We start from the raw sequence: 16429 nt of genomic DNA, 5'->3' as shown, positions 1-16429 counted from the left end.
GCTCCATCCTCGCATGTCCTTACCACTGCTGCAAGCTTCACACTTTTCTCAGCTTCCACATATTGCCAGCTATTCAGCTATGACTAGCCCACAACGCATACACCTTGCAACACACTCACTGACACATTTCCCTCTCAACTCACAAGCCTCCCTCGGAGGAAGCTGCAAAGGGGCGTGTTGCACTGGGATCCTGACCCAAAGTCCTTTTTTGGGCCTTTCCCACCCTGCTCACAACTGAACCCGCCTACAACAACCTTGAAAAATTCTGCTGGTTAACTTTGCTTTTCTCCTGCCACAGAGGCTGCCTGACCTGAGTATTTCCAACATTTTCTGTTTATATTTCAGATTTTCAGCATCTGTTGTATTTATACAGAGGAATACTTACTGTTGAAATGGGAAGACCTTGCTAAAGAGCAGGGTTAATACATAGGCTTCAGTTATGTCAGCCTCTCCACACCAGCTGTCAGCCTCCAAACTGATGCGTAACACAAATTCCTGCTGTGGTTAAAAATAGCTGAAGCAGTAAGGATCACAGAAATGGCTGCAATGTCAGGTCCGTATTTACGTTTCCACCACATTCATGGAACCAACGTGAGACTGGATGATTCTCAGACTCAGGCAACAAGAGCTGAGAGCTTCGGCAATGGGGTTTGTTTCAGCAAAGAACCTTTGGATCCTGACAAAATTTTCCTTGTAGAAATTGAAGAGAAAGAGTTAGGCTGGTGTGGTAATGTAAGGATTGGTTTGACAGCACACGATCCAAGAAACCTAGAGTCAGTTCCCGAGTATTCTCTCCCTGATTTGGTAAACCTGGGGAGCAGTTGGGTTTTTGCAATAACCAGGAATCACAATAAGGTCTCCACTGATGATCAGGAGTCCAGTCCTGCTCCAATGCCACTCTGTTCCATGGAGGCCTATCTGCAAATCGGAAAATGTAAGATCCCCAAGGACAAGCTGGTGGGAAGAAGCAGACCAGGAAGGTACAGTCACCTTTTGGATCAACTGTATAAGACTAATGTTCTTCCTGCGACTGCCAGAGGAAGCAGGGTTGGGGTCTTGTATATCATTCGTGCTAATATGGGGGAAATGCACATTGTCATCAATGGAGAGGACATGGGTCCTTGTGCAAGAGGAATCCCCACAAACCAGCCTCTTTATGCTGTTGTGGATGTGTTTGCTTCCACTAAGACTGTAAGGATCATACAAGTGGACTATGGTCGTAAGTATCACCAGATTGGATTTGTTATATTAGTGTAATCTTTCAATTTATTTATTTAATGAATAACATTGTACGTATACTCCTAAATGCCTTTTTCACAAGGTGTCTTGCATATATGATTCTTAAGTATGCGCTAGAATAAAAACTGGGCTCCTATTTTTGAAATTGTAATAGTTCTTTTTTTACAAACCAAACTTAGTGCATTCATCTTATCACATATCTTGTATTCAGTAGGGAGAGATGGTGGCGTTGTGGTAATGTCACCAGACTAGTAATCCAGAGGCCCAGGTTAATGCTCTGGGGACATGGGTTCATGTCACAGCTGCAGAGGGGGGATTTGAACTCAATTATTAATTTCTTTAAAAATTATTCTTTCATGGGATGTGGGAAAGACCAGCATTTTTTGCCCATCCCTAATTGTTCTTGAACTGAGTGGCTTGCTGGGACATTTCAGAGGCCCAGTCTAGTCTAGGCCTAGTTAAGAGTCAACCACATTGTCATGGGCTTGGGGTCACATGCAGGCCAGACCAGGTGAGTATGACAGATTTTCTTCCCTAAAGAACATTATTCAACCGGATGGATTTTTACAACATTCAATGATAATTTCATGGTCACCATTACAAAGACTGACTTTCATTCCAGGTTTTTTTTTTGATTAATTAATTAAATTTAAATTCCACCAGCTGCCAAGATGGGATTTGAACCTGTATCCCCAAATCATTAGCTATGGCCTTTGGATTACTAGTACAATAACATTACCACCACCTCACCATCACCCCTTAAATCTGGAGTACGAAGCTAGCGTGAGTACTATTAACCATGACAACTATCATCAATTGTTGTAAAAACCCATCTGGTTCACTAATGTTTTTTAAGGAAGAAAATCTGCCATTCTTACCTGGCCTGGCCTACATTTGACTCCAGACCCACAGCAATGTGGTTACTTCTCTGAAATGGCCCAGCAAACTTCTCAATTTGAGGGCAATTAGGGATGGGAAAAAAATGCTAGCCTTGCCAGCGACACCCAGATCCCATAAAATATTAAAAAGACTGGCAAATCTAAAGCTAAACACTATTGAGATTGTTCAAAATCTTTGTACAAAATAGTCAATTACTTAATTGACCACTCCAAGTCAGCTATATAAATAGGAAACAGGTTCCTTTTATCTCCATAGCGACAGCCGTACTTTTTAATCAATCAATTTCTTTTAAAAATAATCAACAGACAGACTGTCAATTTTTAGATACATCGTAAATTAAATCAATAGGCGAGTTGAACTGGCTCACAGCAGGACTGCACAATCATGTTTCCATCTAGAGAAATGGCTGTTTGTATACAGTGTACCAGAGCAACAAAACTAGACAGATAAAACATTATTATAATAAAGTGCTTTTGGAACGGCAATACATAAGGCCAAGAAGTGTGTGAATTCCGATTTGAATTCTCCCTCACAACCCTCGAAGAGTAAAACAAGAACATTTCAAAAAAGATCTGATGGGATGACGGCATAATAGACCCAAGTGACAGTCCTCCAATCAAATCACTGCTTGTATTTGTGGCCCTTCACAAATGCTCTGGGTCTCTGGATCAAATGTCAATGGTGCACAGATAAATATGTATGTCCTGATTGATAGTTACATCCCAAATGCATAAACACCTAGGAGATGTGTGATTAACAATGTCACTTTTCATTCTTTTTATTTCTGCAGTTCCATCTCTACAGACTCTGTGCCGTCAGCTTGTTCAGAGGTGCATAATGCATAGACTGGCCATCGACTGGCTAGACTTACCCAGCCCTTTAAAGAATTACTGCAAATATGAATGATGAGGCCATGTTGTTCGGAAAAAATCTTTGAACTAGGCTTATGATGAAAACAGTAAATCATATGGTTTCATGTTAGCATCCATGTTACTTATTCTTGTCTCACAGTTTCTTGTTCCACCCCTGTTTTGTAGTAAACTGTAATGTAAGGTATACTAAAATTTGGAACATGAAACAGAACACTTCAAAATATTAGCCTATTTATTTATGAATGTTAAAGAGCACCTTCCATATTAGGAATTTGCACCTTCCAAACCTACAACTGCTACAAGAAGGACAAGGGCAGCAAATGCATGGGAACACCACCACCTGCAAGTTCCCGCCCCAAGCCACAGACATAGAAACAGAAAATAGGAGCAGGAGTAGGTCATTCGGCCCTTTGAGCCTGCTCTGCAATTCAATATGATCATGGCTGACCCTCTATCTCAATGCTTTACTCCTGTGCTCTCCCCATATCCCTTGACACCTTTAGAGTCCATAAGTCTATCTATTTCCTTCTTAAATATATTCAGTGACTTGGCCTCCACAGTCTTCTGTGGTAGAGAATTCCGTAGATTCACCACCCTCTGAGTGAAGAAGTTTCTCCTCATTTCAGTCCTAAATGGTCTATCCCTGTATCCTGAGACTGTGACCCATTGTTCTAGACCGCGCCACCCCCCCACAAGCCAGAGGAAATATCATCACTGCATCTAGTCTGTCCATCTGTGTCTGAATTTTATACGTTTCAATGAGAACCCCTCTCATTCTTCTAAACTCCAGTGAATACAGTGAATAATTTGTACATAAAAAACAGAATGAACATTTTTGGTGTGCTACTCAGTTAGTAACCACAGGTCAACAGCAACACTAGAACTGAGAATTTGAGGGACAAGGAGGTTCAGAAGTCCATGGATTATTGATTAACCTTTTGTTTGTTCAAGATTAATGAATACATCATCTTTCATTAATGTTTTGTGGGTTGACCTCATGGCCTAATCTATTCAGGGAAAGTATCTCTCTTACCATGGCCAGAATTTCTCGTTGGCACATCCGCATGTAAAATGACGTGCGGTGATGTTGGGTGAGCGTCCCGGCGTTACCGCACGCCAGAGCGATGTTTCGTTGGGCAATGATGTCTGATGTGCGCCTGCCATTAATTAATGGGCCCCTTGAGGCACCAATCGACGGTGATTTTTTGGCGCCCATCGGTGCAACGGGCAGATGGGTAGGACACATTTGAATAAACCTCATTCATGGGCGGGTTAAGAGGGCTCACTGGGGTCGCGAGTGTGCTCTGTCAATAACGTTTTTTTCAAAGTTACTGAAACTTGCCTGTGTGATCTGCAATACTTCAAAACACATACCAGCTGCTTAGTGTGGACTCTTAACCTTCAGGTCAGCACTCTGCGGTAAAGAATCTTTTTTGGGCCTGCAAGTTTCAGGAAGCCTTCCCTTAGTCTGGGAATGGGAGTGGAACTATCCACGGGAGGCACCTCCTCTGAGGAGGAAGGGAGGGCTAGAAGGGGGAGGAGGTCAGGAGTGCACATTCAGCCTCCAGGGGAGCCACCTTTGGGAGGACAGGTGCAGGCAAAAGGGGTGCAGGGCCAAGAGGTAGTCCAAGGCGTAAGGGGCCGCAGAAGACGTCACTATCCTGCTACCAGGGTATACAGGCGGTGAAGCAGTTACCTCAATCTGTCTGAGGTGCAGTGCCAAAGGAGGCTCTGTCTCTCAAGGAAGACAGTCCACTATATCTGTCAGATGATTGGCCCTGAGATCTCCCCTAACTGTGGACACCCCATGCCAGTGGCTTTAAAGGTCACAGCTGCCCTCAACTTCTATGCCTCCAGCTCCTTCCAGGGGTTGGTGGGTGATCTTTGCAGTATCTCCCAATCAGCTGTCCACAAGTGTCAAGCAGGTTACAGACGCTTTGTTCAGGTGTGCTTTGACTTTCATCCACTACCGTTGGGACCAGGCAAGCCAGACACAGTAAGCCAGAGGCTTTGCAGCCATTGCTGTCTTCCCCTGCGTCCAGGGTGCTATAGACTGTACACATGTAGCCATCAAGGCGCCAGCAGGTGAGCCCAGTGCCTTTGTCAACAGGATGGGCTTCCACTCCATGAACGTGCAGATAGTGTGTGATCACAGGATGCAGATTCTACAAGTCTGTGCAAGGTACCCAGGCGCTCCCATGACGCCTACATCCTCAGACACTCCCAGGTGCCGGGGCTCTTCAGTGCTCCAGCCTGGCTGGATGGTTGGCTGCTGGTTGACAAGGGCTATCCCCTCAGAAGGTGGCTCATTACACCTCTCTGCCATCCAAGAACAGAAGCTGAGCAGCGCTACAATAGGAGCCACGCATCCACAAGGGCTGTGGTGGAGAGAGCCATCGGTCTTCTCAAGGTGCACTTCCGATGCCTGGACTGCTCGGGGGCACACTCCAGTACCCCCCAGATCATGTGTTGGTGATAGTGGTTGCATGCTGCACCCTCCAAAATCGTGCACTGGAAAAGGGGACGCAGTGGTCGATGAAGGTGTCAACGCAGTGGCTGCATCTGGCATGATGAATCCAGCAGTGAGTCCGAGGATGAGCATGCCCAGGGAAATGCTGAGGGGGTAGATGCTGACCCGGGTATACTCCAGGGAGGCAGGGACACCCGGGAGGCTTTAATCCAACAAACCTTCAGCTCGCACACCACAGATGGACCTCCAGGAGAAGCCTGGGCTGTAGGCTCCATACTTGATACCTAAGTGCAAAATCTGCCAGGTTAGAAATATTTACTAAGGGCCTTGTTAATAAAGCTGAATGTCCCACAAAACACTCATGAAATTTTTGGAAACCATCCACCCGCAGAAGAGGCATCCTTAGCTATGGTCACATGTTTGAATTTAATATCACAAGCGAAGAAACTATAGGAAACAAAATGACAAGGGTGTTCAAAGTCACACCAACTCATAAAGACCTCATCTCGGGCCAACACAAAAGCACCAGTGATAAACCCATGCTGTGCCTAAGGTGCTTTATGTTTATGTTTCCGGGTGCTACGTTTTGGTGCTGCCCCCTCACTGGCACTGGCATCTGAGACAGCCTGCTGACTCTGCTGTCCTGTTGGCCTCGATGACCTTGGCAGTTGTTCTCTGGCCCATGGAGCCTGTGTTGGCTCCGCCTGGGAGGGAGCTGCCAGTTCCACAGCTGGCATCTCCCCAGTCGTCGCAGCTTTACCGGAAGCAACAGTCACTGGCAGAGGGGCAGGGGGCAGAGGAGCAGCCGCCTCATTGGAGCGCCCTGAGAAGAGCCCGCAGAGACGACAGGCAGCTGCTGCGCCGATGCGAGGTCGGTTCGGACCTCCCTGCTCACCGTGGGTGGATGGGCACCGAGCTGGGAAATTTGGTGCCCAGATCATCTCCCACACTGGCACTGACCAGCTGAGGTCAATGCTGATGTGAGGGCTTGCTGGTCAAAGCACATCCCCAGGAAGCCCTGATGAGCCTCCTGGAGGAGCCTCTTCACGAGAGTCGCCAGTCTCTCCATGGAGGACACATAGTGCTCAGATATGAGGCTCATTGCTTCGGTGATCATCCACGTAGACTCCTCCACCATGGACACCAAGCCAAGCATAACCTCATGTATCTCCCCAGATGCCCCCGCACACCCTGCCGCATTTCCTGCAGCTGTTGCGTTGCGGACGACTCCAGAGGCACATCATCAGGCACTGATTCAGCATATGCCTGGTCCCCTGCAGTCCTCTGACTGCTGACACCATGGGTACTCTCTGTCTCCGCCAGCTCCTCCAGTGACTGTGAAGTGGCCTCACCCCTGTACCCTGGGATACTAGCAGATGTTCTAATTTCCATCGAGGTGCTAGTATCTGCGCTGGTGCCTGCCTGGCAGAGATGGCGTGATGCTGGTGAGACTTCAGGGCCCTCAGATGTGAGAGGGGGCCTCTGCTGCTCCTCCTCCCAGCCCTGCTCCGTTGATGCTGAAAGGAAAAACAAGGACATTGGATCAGTTAACATGGAGAAAATGACAATGTGCATCCCTGTCCCTTGGATCATTATGCGCTCATCCTTCCATAAGCAATGGTCAAGCCTTTTTGCAAAGTTCAATCACGGAACATTCAGCACTGCTATGGTTGTCAGGAGAACAATGGTGACCTAACTGCTGGACATACATACCTGGCCCTGGCACCCCAGCCTCACCAACACTGGGTGACCTGGGTGCACGGCGCCTCTCCAAATCCAGGGCCTCCTACTCAAAGTGGCTGAGAATCGTTAACTGCACCTGGCCGCCACCAGTCCTCAGCCACTTTGCTGCATTATGAGCATTCTTCTCCTGAAAAAGAGAAGAGCATTGATTAGTGCAAATTGTACAAGGACTCTCTTCGCGGACAGCCCACCCCAACCAGAGTGGGACATATCAGGGCTCCAGAGCCTCCTCACCTTGCTGCTGCCGAACACACACAAAGATGCTAGGCCTGTTCCCCCCAACTGCCCGCCCTTGGCCAAATACTGCCCACATCACATTAGGCATCACACAGTCTAACCTTCCATTGCAAGGAGGCGCAAGTACGTGGAGCGCAGAGGGCAGCAGATCAATTGGTGCCATGCCACCTTGAAGCACCCCTCCCAGCCTGTCATCACCCTGACTTTGACATATCCTGGAGTTCCAGCACTGCGTCTAGGTGCAGATCCTCCAGGTTGCCCCCAAAACAGTAATGTGGGTCTCAGTGTACCACACGCTATGGGGGCAGAACCCATCTCTTCACCACCCTCTCAGGCTGACCTCGACATGGGCAATATCTGCTGAGTCACCCAGCGAAGGACACATGCCGTCAATGATTCAATGTAGTTACTACACTCAGACTTGGGGGAGGTGGGGGGCACTGGGGGGAAAGCCTACCTGACCAATGCCAACATGGTACTCATCCTTCCTGAGCACAAGAGGTCATTGAAGTGCTTGCGGCACTGGATCCAGGTGCGCCGCACCATGTCGTGGGAGCTCACCACCTCTGCCACCTCCTCCCAGGCACATTTGGTCATGCAGGGGGCCTCCCCCTCCCTTCCTGGGGTATGAGGACCTCCTGCCGTGCTGCTGCCACCTCCAGGAGGGCAACAAGGCAATCATCAGAAAAACAAGGTGCACAGTGCCCCCTTCCCTACCCTCCTGCCTGGCTTGCTCACCAGCAGCACTCTGGGGAGCCCTTCCACTGGCCATGATTCACAGCCTTTGAAAGGCTGCACCAACTTTTTAAAGCAGGCCACCGGGTTGCCATTGGACCCGGTGGTCATTGCACTCCCAGCGCCACCCGCCTGCTCCCGCTGTCCTCGGGAGCCGCGATTCATGCTGGGCGGGCCTGAATTGGCCCACCTGTGTAAAATGGTGGCATGAACCCGATGATGGGCAGCAATCGGGTCTGCGCCCACTCCCGCACTGCCCGCCCAACAAGCAGCAACTTCTGCCCCATGAGTAACTCAAGTCAACTCAGGCTGGTTACTTCAAGACTACTTTATTTACACTATACATGATGAGCTACTAGGTAAGCAAATCTCTCAAGTACTGACTATTCCATCTGCTCCATGGGGCCTCTAGCACTTGACTGCTGATGTCAGTGTTGCATCATGATATCCATCACTCTTTACCATAATTATTAATCCATTATAATACAATTAACATTGAAAATACTATAAAGTTGAATGTATATAAGGAGCCCCATAATCTAGTTTATCATCAATTTACTAATTTTCTCATTAACAATCAATGATGTTATCTAAGGTATCACTCAATTATGACTGGACAATATATTAATGTTCATCAAGTGGGCACCGTTTACAAATATGACTCCTTGCACTTGATTTGCAACCAATGGGCCACATTTCCACCTGACTATGAATGTGTGTGCAGTTTATATTGAGATGTGCTAGGTTACTGTTTTTGCTCTGCTATGTCTTATAAATAGCCACGTGTATGTTTGAAGCATGATCCTATCACATGGAGAATCACAATTGAGATTAATTATGTCCTCCCCTGACTTTTGCACACATTTTCCTTACTTCAATGCATGGTGCTCAGAAAGAGCAGGAACCCCTGATAATTTTCCTCTCGGTGATCCAAATAGTCTGTGTGCAAACTTGATAAATTCCAAATTAATTTATCAGTGATGACCAAGGTTTCATCATTGCCGGATAACTGTCTCAAAATTTGCTAATGTAACTGTGGTATTACCATCATCACAAGCCCTGCGGCAAGTGCAAGAGAAAGTTCAACGTCATTTTATCAGGTGACTAAGGGTGGGCAATAACAAAAATACATATTTTTCAGTGTTCCCCACATCTGGTGAACAAATGATAAAGAAACGGCTGTTGAAAGAATTACCGGCTGGGAATCAATAGGGGGACCTTTTGGTAGTTATGTACTACTTTTATTAACTCAATTATTGGAAAGGGCTCCAAAATTGTCATGTAATCTAGGATATGAATGAAGGCATAAACTAATGTAGAACTATCATCTGATTCTGAAAGACAAAATACAATCTTGAATTCACTCTGGATGAGGTTCATGGTAAAGCTTTTCTTTGGAATGGAGTAATATTTTCTGTGTTAACTGACAAGGAAACTCTGAGGCTTGGAGTGACAATTTCTGGGAAATCAGGTGTGTAAACATGTGCTCATACATTTAGGTTTTCATGCCTATCTTGATTCAGTAAGAGACAAGTGTTTTCCACTGACATTTTGAACATTGAGCTAGCTCATGGGACATATTGTGTGTCAATAAGCTTGGTGGTAATGCATTCATATTTTCACCATAAAGAAAGATTTTATACTCCTGATAGCCAGTTAGTGGAAGAAGGCAGTGTTTACCTGGAATGGATTTATTCACAGAATGAAATACTATATGTAGATATCTCCTAACTCCACTCAGCCCTAGTGTCAGTGAGTGTATGCACTCAAGAAGCCACCCAATCAATGCCCTCCATCTATATGTACAAAAGAGACTTGCATTTATACAGTGTCTTTCATACAATTAATAAAAGAGACTTATATTTATCACAGTGACTTTCATGACCACTGGTCATCTAAAAGCACTTTACAGCTGAGTACTTTTGAAATGTAGGTACTGCTGTGATGGAAGAAACAGCCAATTTGCACACAGCAAGCTCCCACAAACAGCAATGTGATAATGACCAGAAAATCTGTTTTTGTGATGTTGATTGGGGGAGAAATATTGGCCAGGATACTGGGGATAACTTCCCATGTACTTGTGAGGTTTACCTGATACTTGCTGCATCCTAGCAAGGACTCAAAACCATGCTTTCTAATTACTAATGACCAACTAATAACCATCTCTACGGGAGGTAAAAGGCTCTTTTTAGGACACAGTTGAGTCTAAGTCAGTTATAACCTCACAATGAAGAAGTCAAAACAAATTGATCTTTATCAAGGCTTTCAAGAATCTAGAATGCAGCTGATGTTGGCCAGTCCTGTGTCTCTAGGGAGGTAGATCTGTGGCTGGTGGAGTGGGGGGGGCGGTGTGGTTGTAGGGACAAACAAGCAGTGATAGAAGCAGATCATCAAAAGATGTCAACGACAATAGTACAATAGAACACATAGGTGTTAAAGTTAAAGTTGGTGATATTATCTAAACGAATGTGCTAATTAAGAATGGATGGTAGGGCACTCAAGGTATAGCTCTAGTGGGGTTTTTTTTATATAATGGAAATAGGTGGGAAAAGGAAAATCTTTATAATTTATTGGAAAAAGAAAGGAAGGGGGAAACAGAAAGGGGGTGGGGATGGGGGAGGGAGCTCACGACCTAAAGTTGTTGAATTCAATATTCTGTCCAGAAGGCTGTAAAGTCCGTAGTCGGAAGATGAGGTGTTGTTCCTCCAGTTTGCGTTGGGCTTCACTGGAACAATGCAGCAAGCCAAGGACAGACATGTGGGCAAGAGAGCAGGGTGGAGTGTTAAAATGGCAAGCGACAGGGAGGTCTGGGTCATTCTTGCGGACAGACCGCAGGTGTTCTGCAAAGCGGTCGCCCAGTTTACGTTTGGTCTCTCCAACGTAGAGGAGACCACATTGGGAGCAACGAATGCAGTAGACTAAGTTGGGGGAAATGCAAGTGAAATGCTGCTTCACTTGAAAGGAGTGTTTGGGTCCTTGGACGGTGAGGAGAGAGGAAGTGAAGGGGCAGGTGTTGCATCTTTTGCGTGGGCATGGGGTGGTGCCATACGAGGGGGTTGAGGAGTAGGGGGTGATGGAGGAGTGGACCAGGGTGTCCCGGAGGGAGCGATCCCTACGGAATGCCGATAAAGGGGGTGAAGGGAAGATGTGTTTGGTGGTGGCATCATGCTGGAGTTGGCGGAAATGGCGGAGGATGATCCTTTGAATGCGGAGGCTGGTGGGGTGATAAGTGAGGACAAGGGGGACCCTATCATGTTTCTGGGAGGGAGGAGAAGGCGTGAGGGCGGATGCGCGGGAGATGGGCCGGACATGGTTGAGGGCCCTGTCAACGACCGTGGGTGGAAAACCTCGGTTAAGGATGATCTGCTTCTATCACTGCTTGTTTGTCCCTACAACCACAACCCCCCCCTCCACCTCTCTGTCTCTCTATCTCTCCGCCCCCCACACACACACCTTAAACCAGCTTATATTCCAACTCTTTCTTGGACCCGAACTCAAGTTCTGTCGAAGGGTCATGAGGACTCGAAACGTCAACTCTTTTCTTCTCCGCCGATGCTGCCAGACCTGCTGAGTTTTCCAGGTAATTCTGTTTTTGTTTTAGATTTCCAGCATCCGCAGTTTTTTTGTTTTTACACAAATTGAAAGACCTGACAGTTGGTGTGAAGCAGGGTTTTGTGATTCCATGTATGTCAGACATTGAGGTAACAGAATAAATATTATTGGGGTAGATTTTATCTCTTCAACAGCTGATCAGTTACAACATAAATCTATCTCATGTTTGCTGTTGATACATGGTGACATTTGCATTGAAAGGATGATTACAGTGCCATAAAGTCTACCCAATGATGATCAAGAATTGACTACCCAGAAGTAATATGATCAGAAGATAAATCAAGTAACAATTCAAAGCTCGTGTTATAGTGCTCCAATCACAGCCCTCTGCAGAGTGGCAATTCCAGTGATAGAAAATATTCAATCGCTTAATATATTCTGAAATCATTTTAGTGCTCTAATATAGGAAAGGAATTGGAGATATTTAAGGAACTTAGCATTTCCTCATCCTTAAATTTTTTGCATAAGGTAAAACTAATTTGCTATACTCAAAAATTGATTAGAGCCCTCAAGTGAATGGTTTCTCTGCTTTTCTCCTTATGATAATAGTTTAAAAGACAATTAGAAAATTCTTTAGAACTATATGCATTTGCCACTCGGTGTATGGAAGTTTCATAGCAGATCATTAATCTGGCCACATGACCAGTAGTTTATGAGTTGTTTAAATTCACAAAGGTTATAAAAATTACATGCTACAGTTGTAACAGAGCACATGCTTCATGTGCTCTGTTAGTACCAATTTTCTTTGAAAAATATTTTTATGTCACTGAAAGTATTCCACAACATCGACTTGCAATTGCAGAGTGCCTTTAACATTGTAAAACATCCCAAGGTACTTCACAGGAGTGTTATTAAACAAAGTTTGATCCCAAGCTACTTAATGAGATATCAGAACAGGTGGAGGTAGATTTTAGGGAGAGTGATAAAGGAGGAGAGAGATCGAGACCTAGAGAGATTTAAGTTGTGAATCTCAAGCGTAAGAGCTAGAAATCCAAAGGGACAGTGTAAGAAACATGTAATTTTCACAAGAAGTTTTCTAAAATTGGAATTTCCTGAGTGATCACCATCTGTTCAGTTTCCTTAAATGTGCAGCTGCATAATCTGTACTGTTGTGCTTTTTAGTTTTTGCCTGTAATACAAGTAAAACATTTGCATTTAAATAGCACCTTTCATGAGCAAGTATGATAAAATCATAGAAACATAAATTTACAGCTCAGAAGGAGTGCCAGCTGAAAAACAGCTAATCAGCCTAATTGCACTTGCCAGTCATAGCCTTGCAAGTTATGGAACTTCATGTGCAGAACCAAATACTTTTGTAAATGTAATGAAGATTTCTGCCTCAAATACTCTTGTCAGATAGTGAGTTCCAGACTCTCCCATCCCCTATGGGTACTATTACTGGATCAGTAATCCAAAGGCCAAGGCTAATGATCTGGGGACATGGGTTCCGATCCCACTGTGGCAGCTGGTGGAATTTAAATTCAGTAATGGTGACCATAAAACTATCATTAACTGTTGTCACTAATGGCCTTTAGGGAAGGAAATCTGCCATCCTTAGGCTGAATTTTAACTGCTCTCTGAAATGGCCTAGCAAGCCACTTAGTTCAAGGGCAAATAAGGATGAGCAATAATTGCTGACCTTACTAGTAACGCTCATATTCCATTAAATAAGAACTTTTAAAAATCTCAAATCCCCTCTAATCTTTCTACCAATTACCTTAAATTTATGCACCCTGTTATTGACCTCTCTGCCAAGGAAAATAGATTCTTTCTATCCAATCTAAATCTAGGCCCCTTATAATTTTATACACCTCAATTAAATCTCCTCTCAGCTTCCTCTACTCCAAACAAAACAACCTCTGTTCCATCCCAGAATAAAATGATTAATTGTGAGGAATGAACTTAATTCTAATAAATTATAAGTACTGTTTTATCATTATGATTTAATACAGGGCCTTCCCATTCACAACCTTCTCTTTTATAATACCGCAAATACACTCAATTAAATGCTGTTGTCTCTGGTGTTCTTGTAGAATGCTCAAAGCTCTCTGAATTTTCTCTGAGACCTTATTCTTGAAGAAAGCCCATCCTTCTACATGTAAAGCATTAAAATATGCAGGAAAGAAATTGAACAAATTGTAGTACCTTCCAGTGCAGGAAGATTATCATATAGAACATAAGGCAATTTGGATTTTACCCAAAGACCAATTGATAGGGACTATTCCTACCAACCATATGAAGTTAATTCTTTGCATGAACTGCCCATTCCAGGGTGGCTGTTAGCTTACAGTCTGGTTGATTAGCCACAATTTTTATGCAGCATTTCATTAATCACTGCATGATTCCTTTCACAGAGTCCACTGCTGAAAGGAATTTCAATTGTATTATTCAGGACTATAATGTTAATGTTTTCTTCCCTGAACTCATCATTGGCAAATTTCGCTCCATTAAGAGTCAAAAACTTAGCTGGTGTCCCAGGTTTGGTCCCTAATCAGCTGGAATGTCAAAGCACTCCAGCACCAAAGTAACCCCATCTCATCCATCTCTCTACAATATTCACAACCTCCTGACAATATTCAACCCCTGCGACAATGCTCACCCCCTCCCAATAATGCTCATTCCCAACTGACAATGTTCAACCCCCTCCCGACAATGCTCACTACACCTCTCCTGACAATGTTCACCCTTACCTGACAATGTTTACCTCCAGACATTGTTCACCCCCACTCCAGACAACATTCAAACCCTCTCCCACAATGCTTAGTCCCCTCTCCCGACTTACCATCTGGAATCCCTGATTCCTATCTAGTTGATGTCAGGAGAGCCAGCATTGTTGGTTGGTGTGCAGGGAGGGAGGAAGGAGCATTGTTTGGGGCGAGGGTGAGCCACGAGGGGTGCAAGTATTGTTGGGGATTGAGGGAGGGTAGATGAGTGCTGTCAAAGGTTGAAGGAGAGAGTGAGGGAAGGGGTGAGCATTCTTGTGGGGAGGTGAGCATTGTCAGGGGGGTAAGGGGTTGAGCACTGCCAGGACAGGTGAGCATTGTCAGGGGGGTGAGGGGGTTGAGCATTATCGGGGTGTGAGGGAGGGGGTGAGCATTGTCAAAGTGTGAGGGGGTGAGTACTGTTGGGAGGATGAGGGGCTGAGAATTATCGGGGGCTGAGGGAGAGGGTGAGCAGTGTCGGAGAGGGGGTGAGGAAAGTTGTGAGCATTGTGAGGAGGGGAATAATTATCAGGGGATTAAGCATTATCAGGAGGTGAGGAGAGAGGGGGTGAGCACTATTGGGGGTGGAGGGGATGTGCACTGTCAGGGTGTGAGCATTATTGAGGGTGAAAGAGCAAGGGGGTGAGTACTGTGGAGGGGGTGGGTGCTGTCAGGTGAGCATTACCGAGCCATGAGGGTGGGGGTGAGCATTATCGGGGTATGAGGGAGGGGGTGAACTGTTTGGGTAGTGAGGGAGGTGAGCACTGTCAGAGGTGAGGAGGGAAGCTGTGCAGTGTTGTGGGTGACTGGTCCGTTTACAAACTCTGCAAGTCAATGAACTGAAGACAGACCTTAAGGGGCGTGTCTTCAGTTCATGATGAAAAATGAGTATGCTCACCATGCGTTTCCAGACTCTCTTCATCGCTGGATTCAAACTGGAGCCGAGATCAGAAGGTGCAAAGGCTCCAGTGTAAACTAATAAGTGGGCAGGTTAAATCGCAGTGAGTGGCGGGAACTCCCGTTCAGCCGCTGACCGAAGATCTGGGCCTTTATTTCTGGTAGGAAGCAACAATGCCAAGGTGATACCTTGTTTCCTATTTGGTAGCATTGTAATCTGTGATCACATATCCACTGCATTCTTCTTCTGATCATATGGTTCAGACTATGAGCACATTTGAGGGTGGTCTTGCCCTAACAATTTATATTTACTTTCTGCCATTTCTCACAATGGCTACTTGAATTGTAGTCTTCTTTCTGATTCTTTTTACTCCCAGCCTTCACCTTTGGACAACCATCTTTTGTGACCATGTCCATATCAGTAGGTAAAGGATAGTACTGGAGCCTATCTTTACTCAGTCTCATGTTTATTTACAAAGTGAAACATCACAAGTATCTGCCTCCTAACTTCAGCACAGTTTTAAGAAGTGTTCCTTTATATGCGCTCAAATGAAACCCCAATTAATGCCCTCCACCTGCATATAATTAAAGACATTTGTCATATAATTTAACACCACAACTTATCCAAACATTCCTCATAGCTAAAATTTCCCATTCCTGGCAACATCCTCACACATTTCCTCTGTAACTTCTCTAGTGCAATCACATTCTTCCTGTAATGTGGTCACTGGAGATGTATGCAGTACACTAGCTGCAGCCGAATAACTTTCTTTTATGCAGTTCTAGTATAATATCTTCGTTGCCTTCTTAACTACCTTAGTTACCTATCCTCCGGGGTGTAGTGCTGCCAAAGTTCCCTGAAGCATAGCTTCAGCACCTCCAACCAGGACCCAGGGAGCTGAGTGCTGGGGAGCAGAGCGCCGGGGAGTCGATGCTGGTGAGCGGAGTGCCGGGGCCCCATTGGGGAGAGGCTAGCTGCAAGGCATCTGGTTGAGGAGGGCGGGGGAGAGGGGAGGAGGCTG

General features: G+C 45.5%; 1 protein-coding gene across 1 annotated transcript; it reads left to right on the top strand.

Moving 5' to 3' along the window:
- Nucleotides 1-313: 313 nt before the first annotated feature.
- neurl2 (neuralized E3 ubiquitin protein ligase 2) lies at nucleotides 314-3222 on the top strand. Its single transcript, XM_041204979.1, has 2 exons — nucleotides 314-1219; nucleotides 2930-3222. Exons 1-2 carry the CDS (start codon nucleotides 538-540, stop codon nucleotides 3043-3045), a joined length of 798 nt encoding a protein of 265 aa, XP_041060913.1. The 5' UTR covers nucleotides 314-537; the 3' UTR covers nucleotides 3046-3222.
- Nucleotides 3223-16429: the final 13207 nt, after the last annotated feature.

Source organism: Carcharodon carcharias, chromosome 14 (genome assembly GCF_017639515.1).
Source record: "Carcharodon carcharias isolate sCarCar2 chromosome 14, sCarCar2.pri, whole genome shotgun sequence".
NCBI classification, from domain to species: Eukaryota; Metazoa; Chordata; class Chondrichthyes; order Lamniformes; family Lamnidae; genus Carcharodon; species Carcharodon carcharias.
This window is presented reverse-complemented; position numbering and strand designations above follow the sequence as displayed.

Excerpts from the sequence above, each read along its gene's own strand:
- neurl2 (XM_041204979.1), top strand. The coding sequence starts at position 538 with ATGGCTGCAATGTCAGGTCCGTATTTACGTTTCCACCACATTCATGGA. Across the intron at positions 1,220-2,929 it reads CATACAAGTGGACTATGGTC|TTCCATCTCTACAGACTCTG; the intron begins GTAAGTATCACC and ends TTATTTCTGCAG.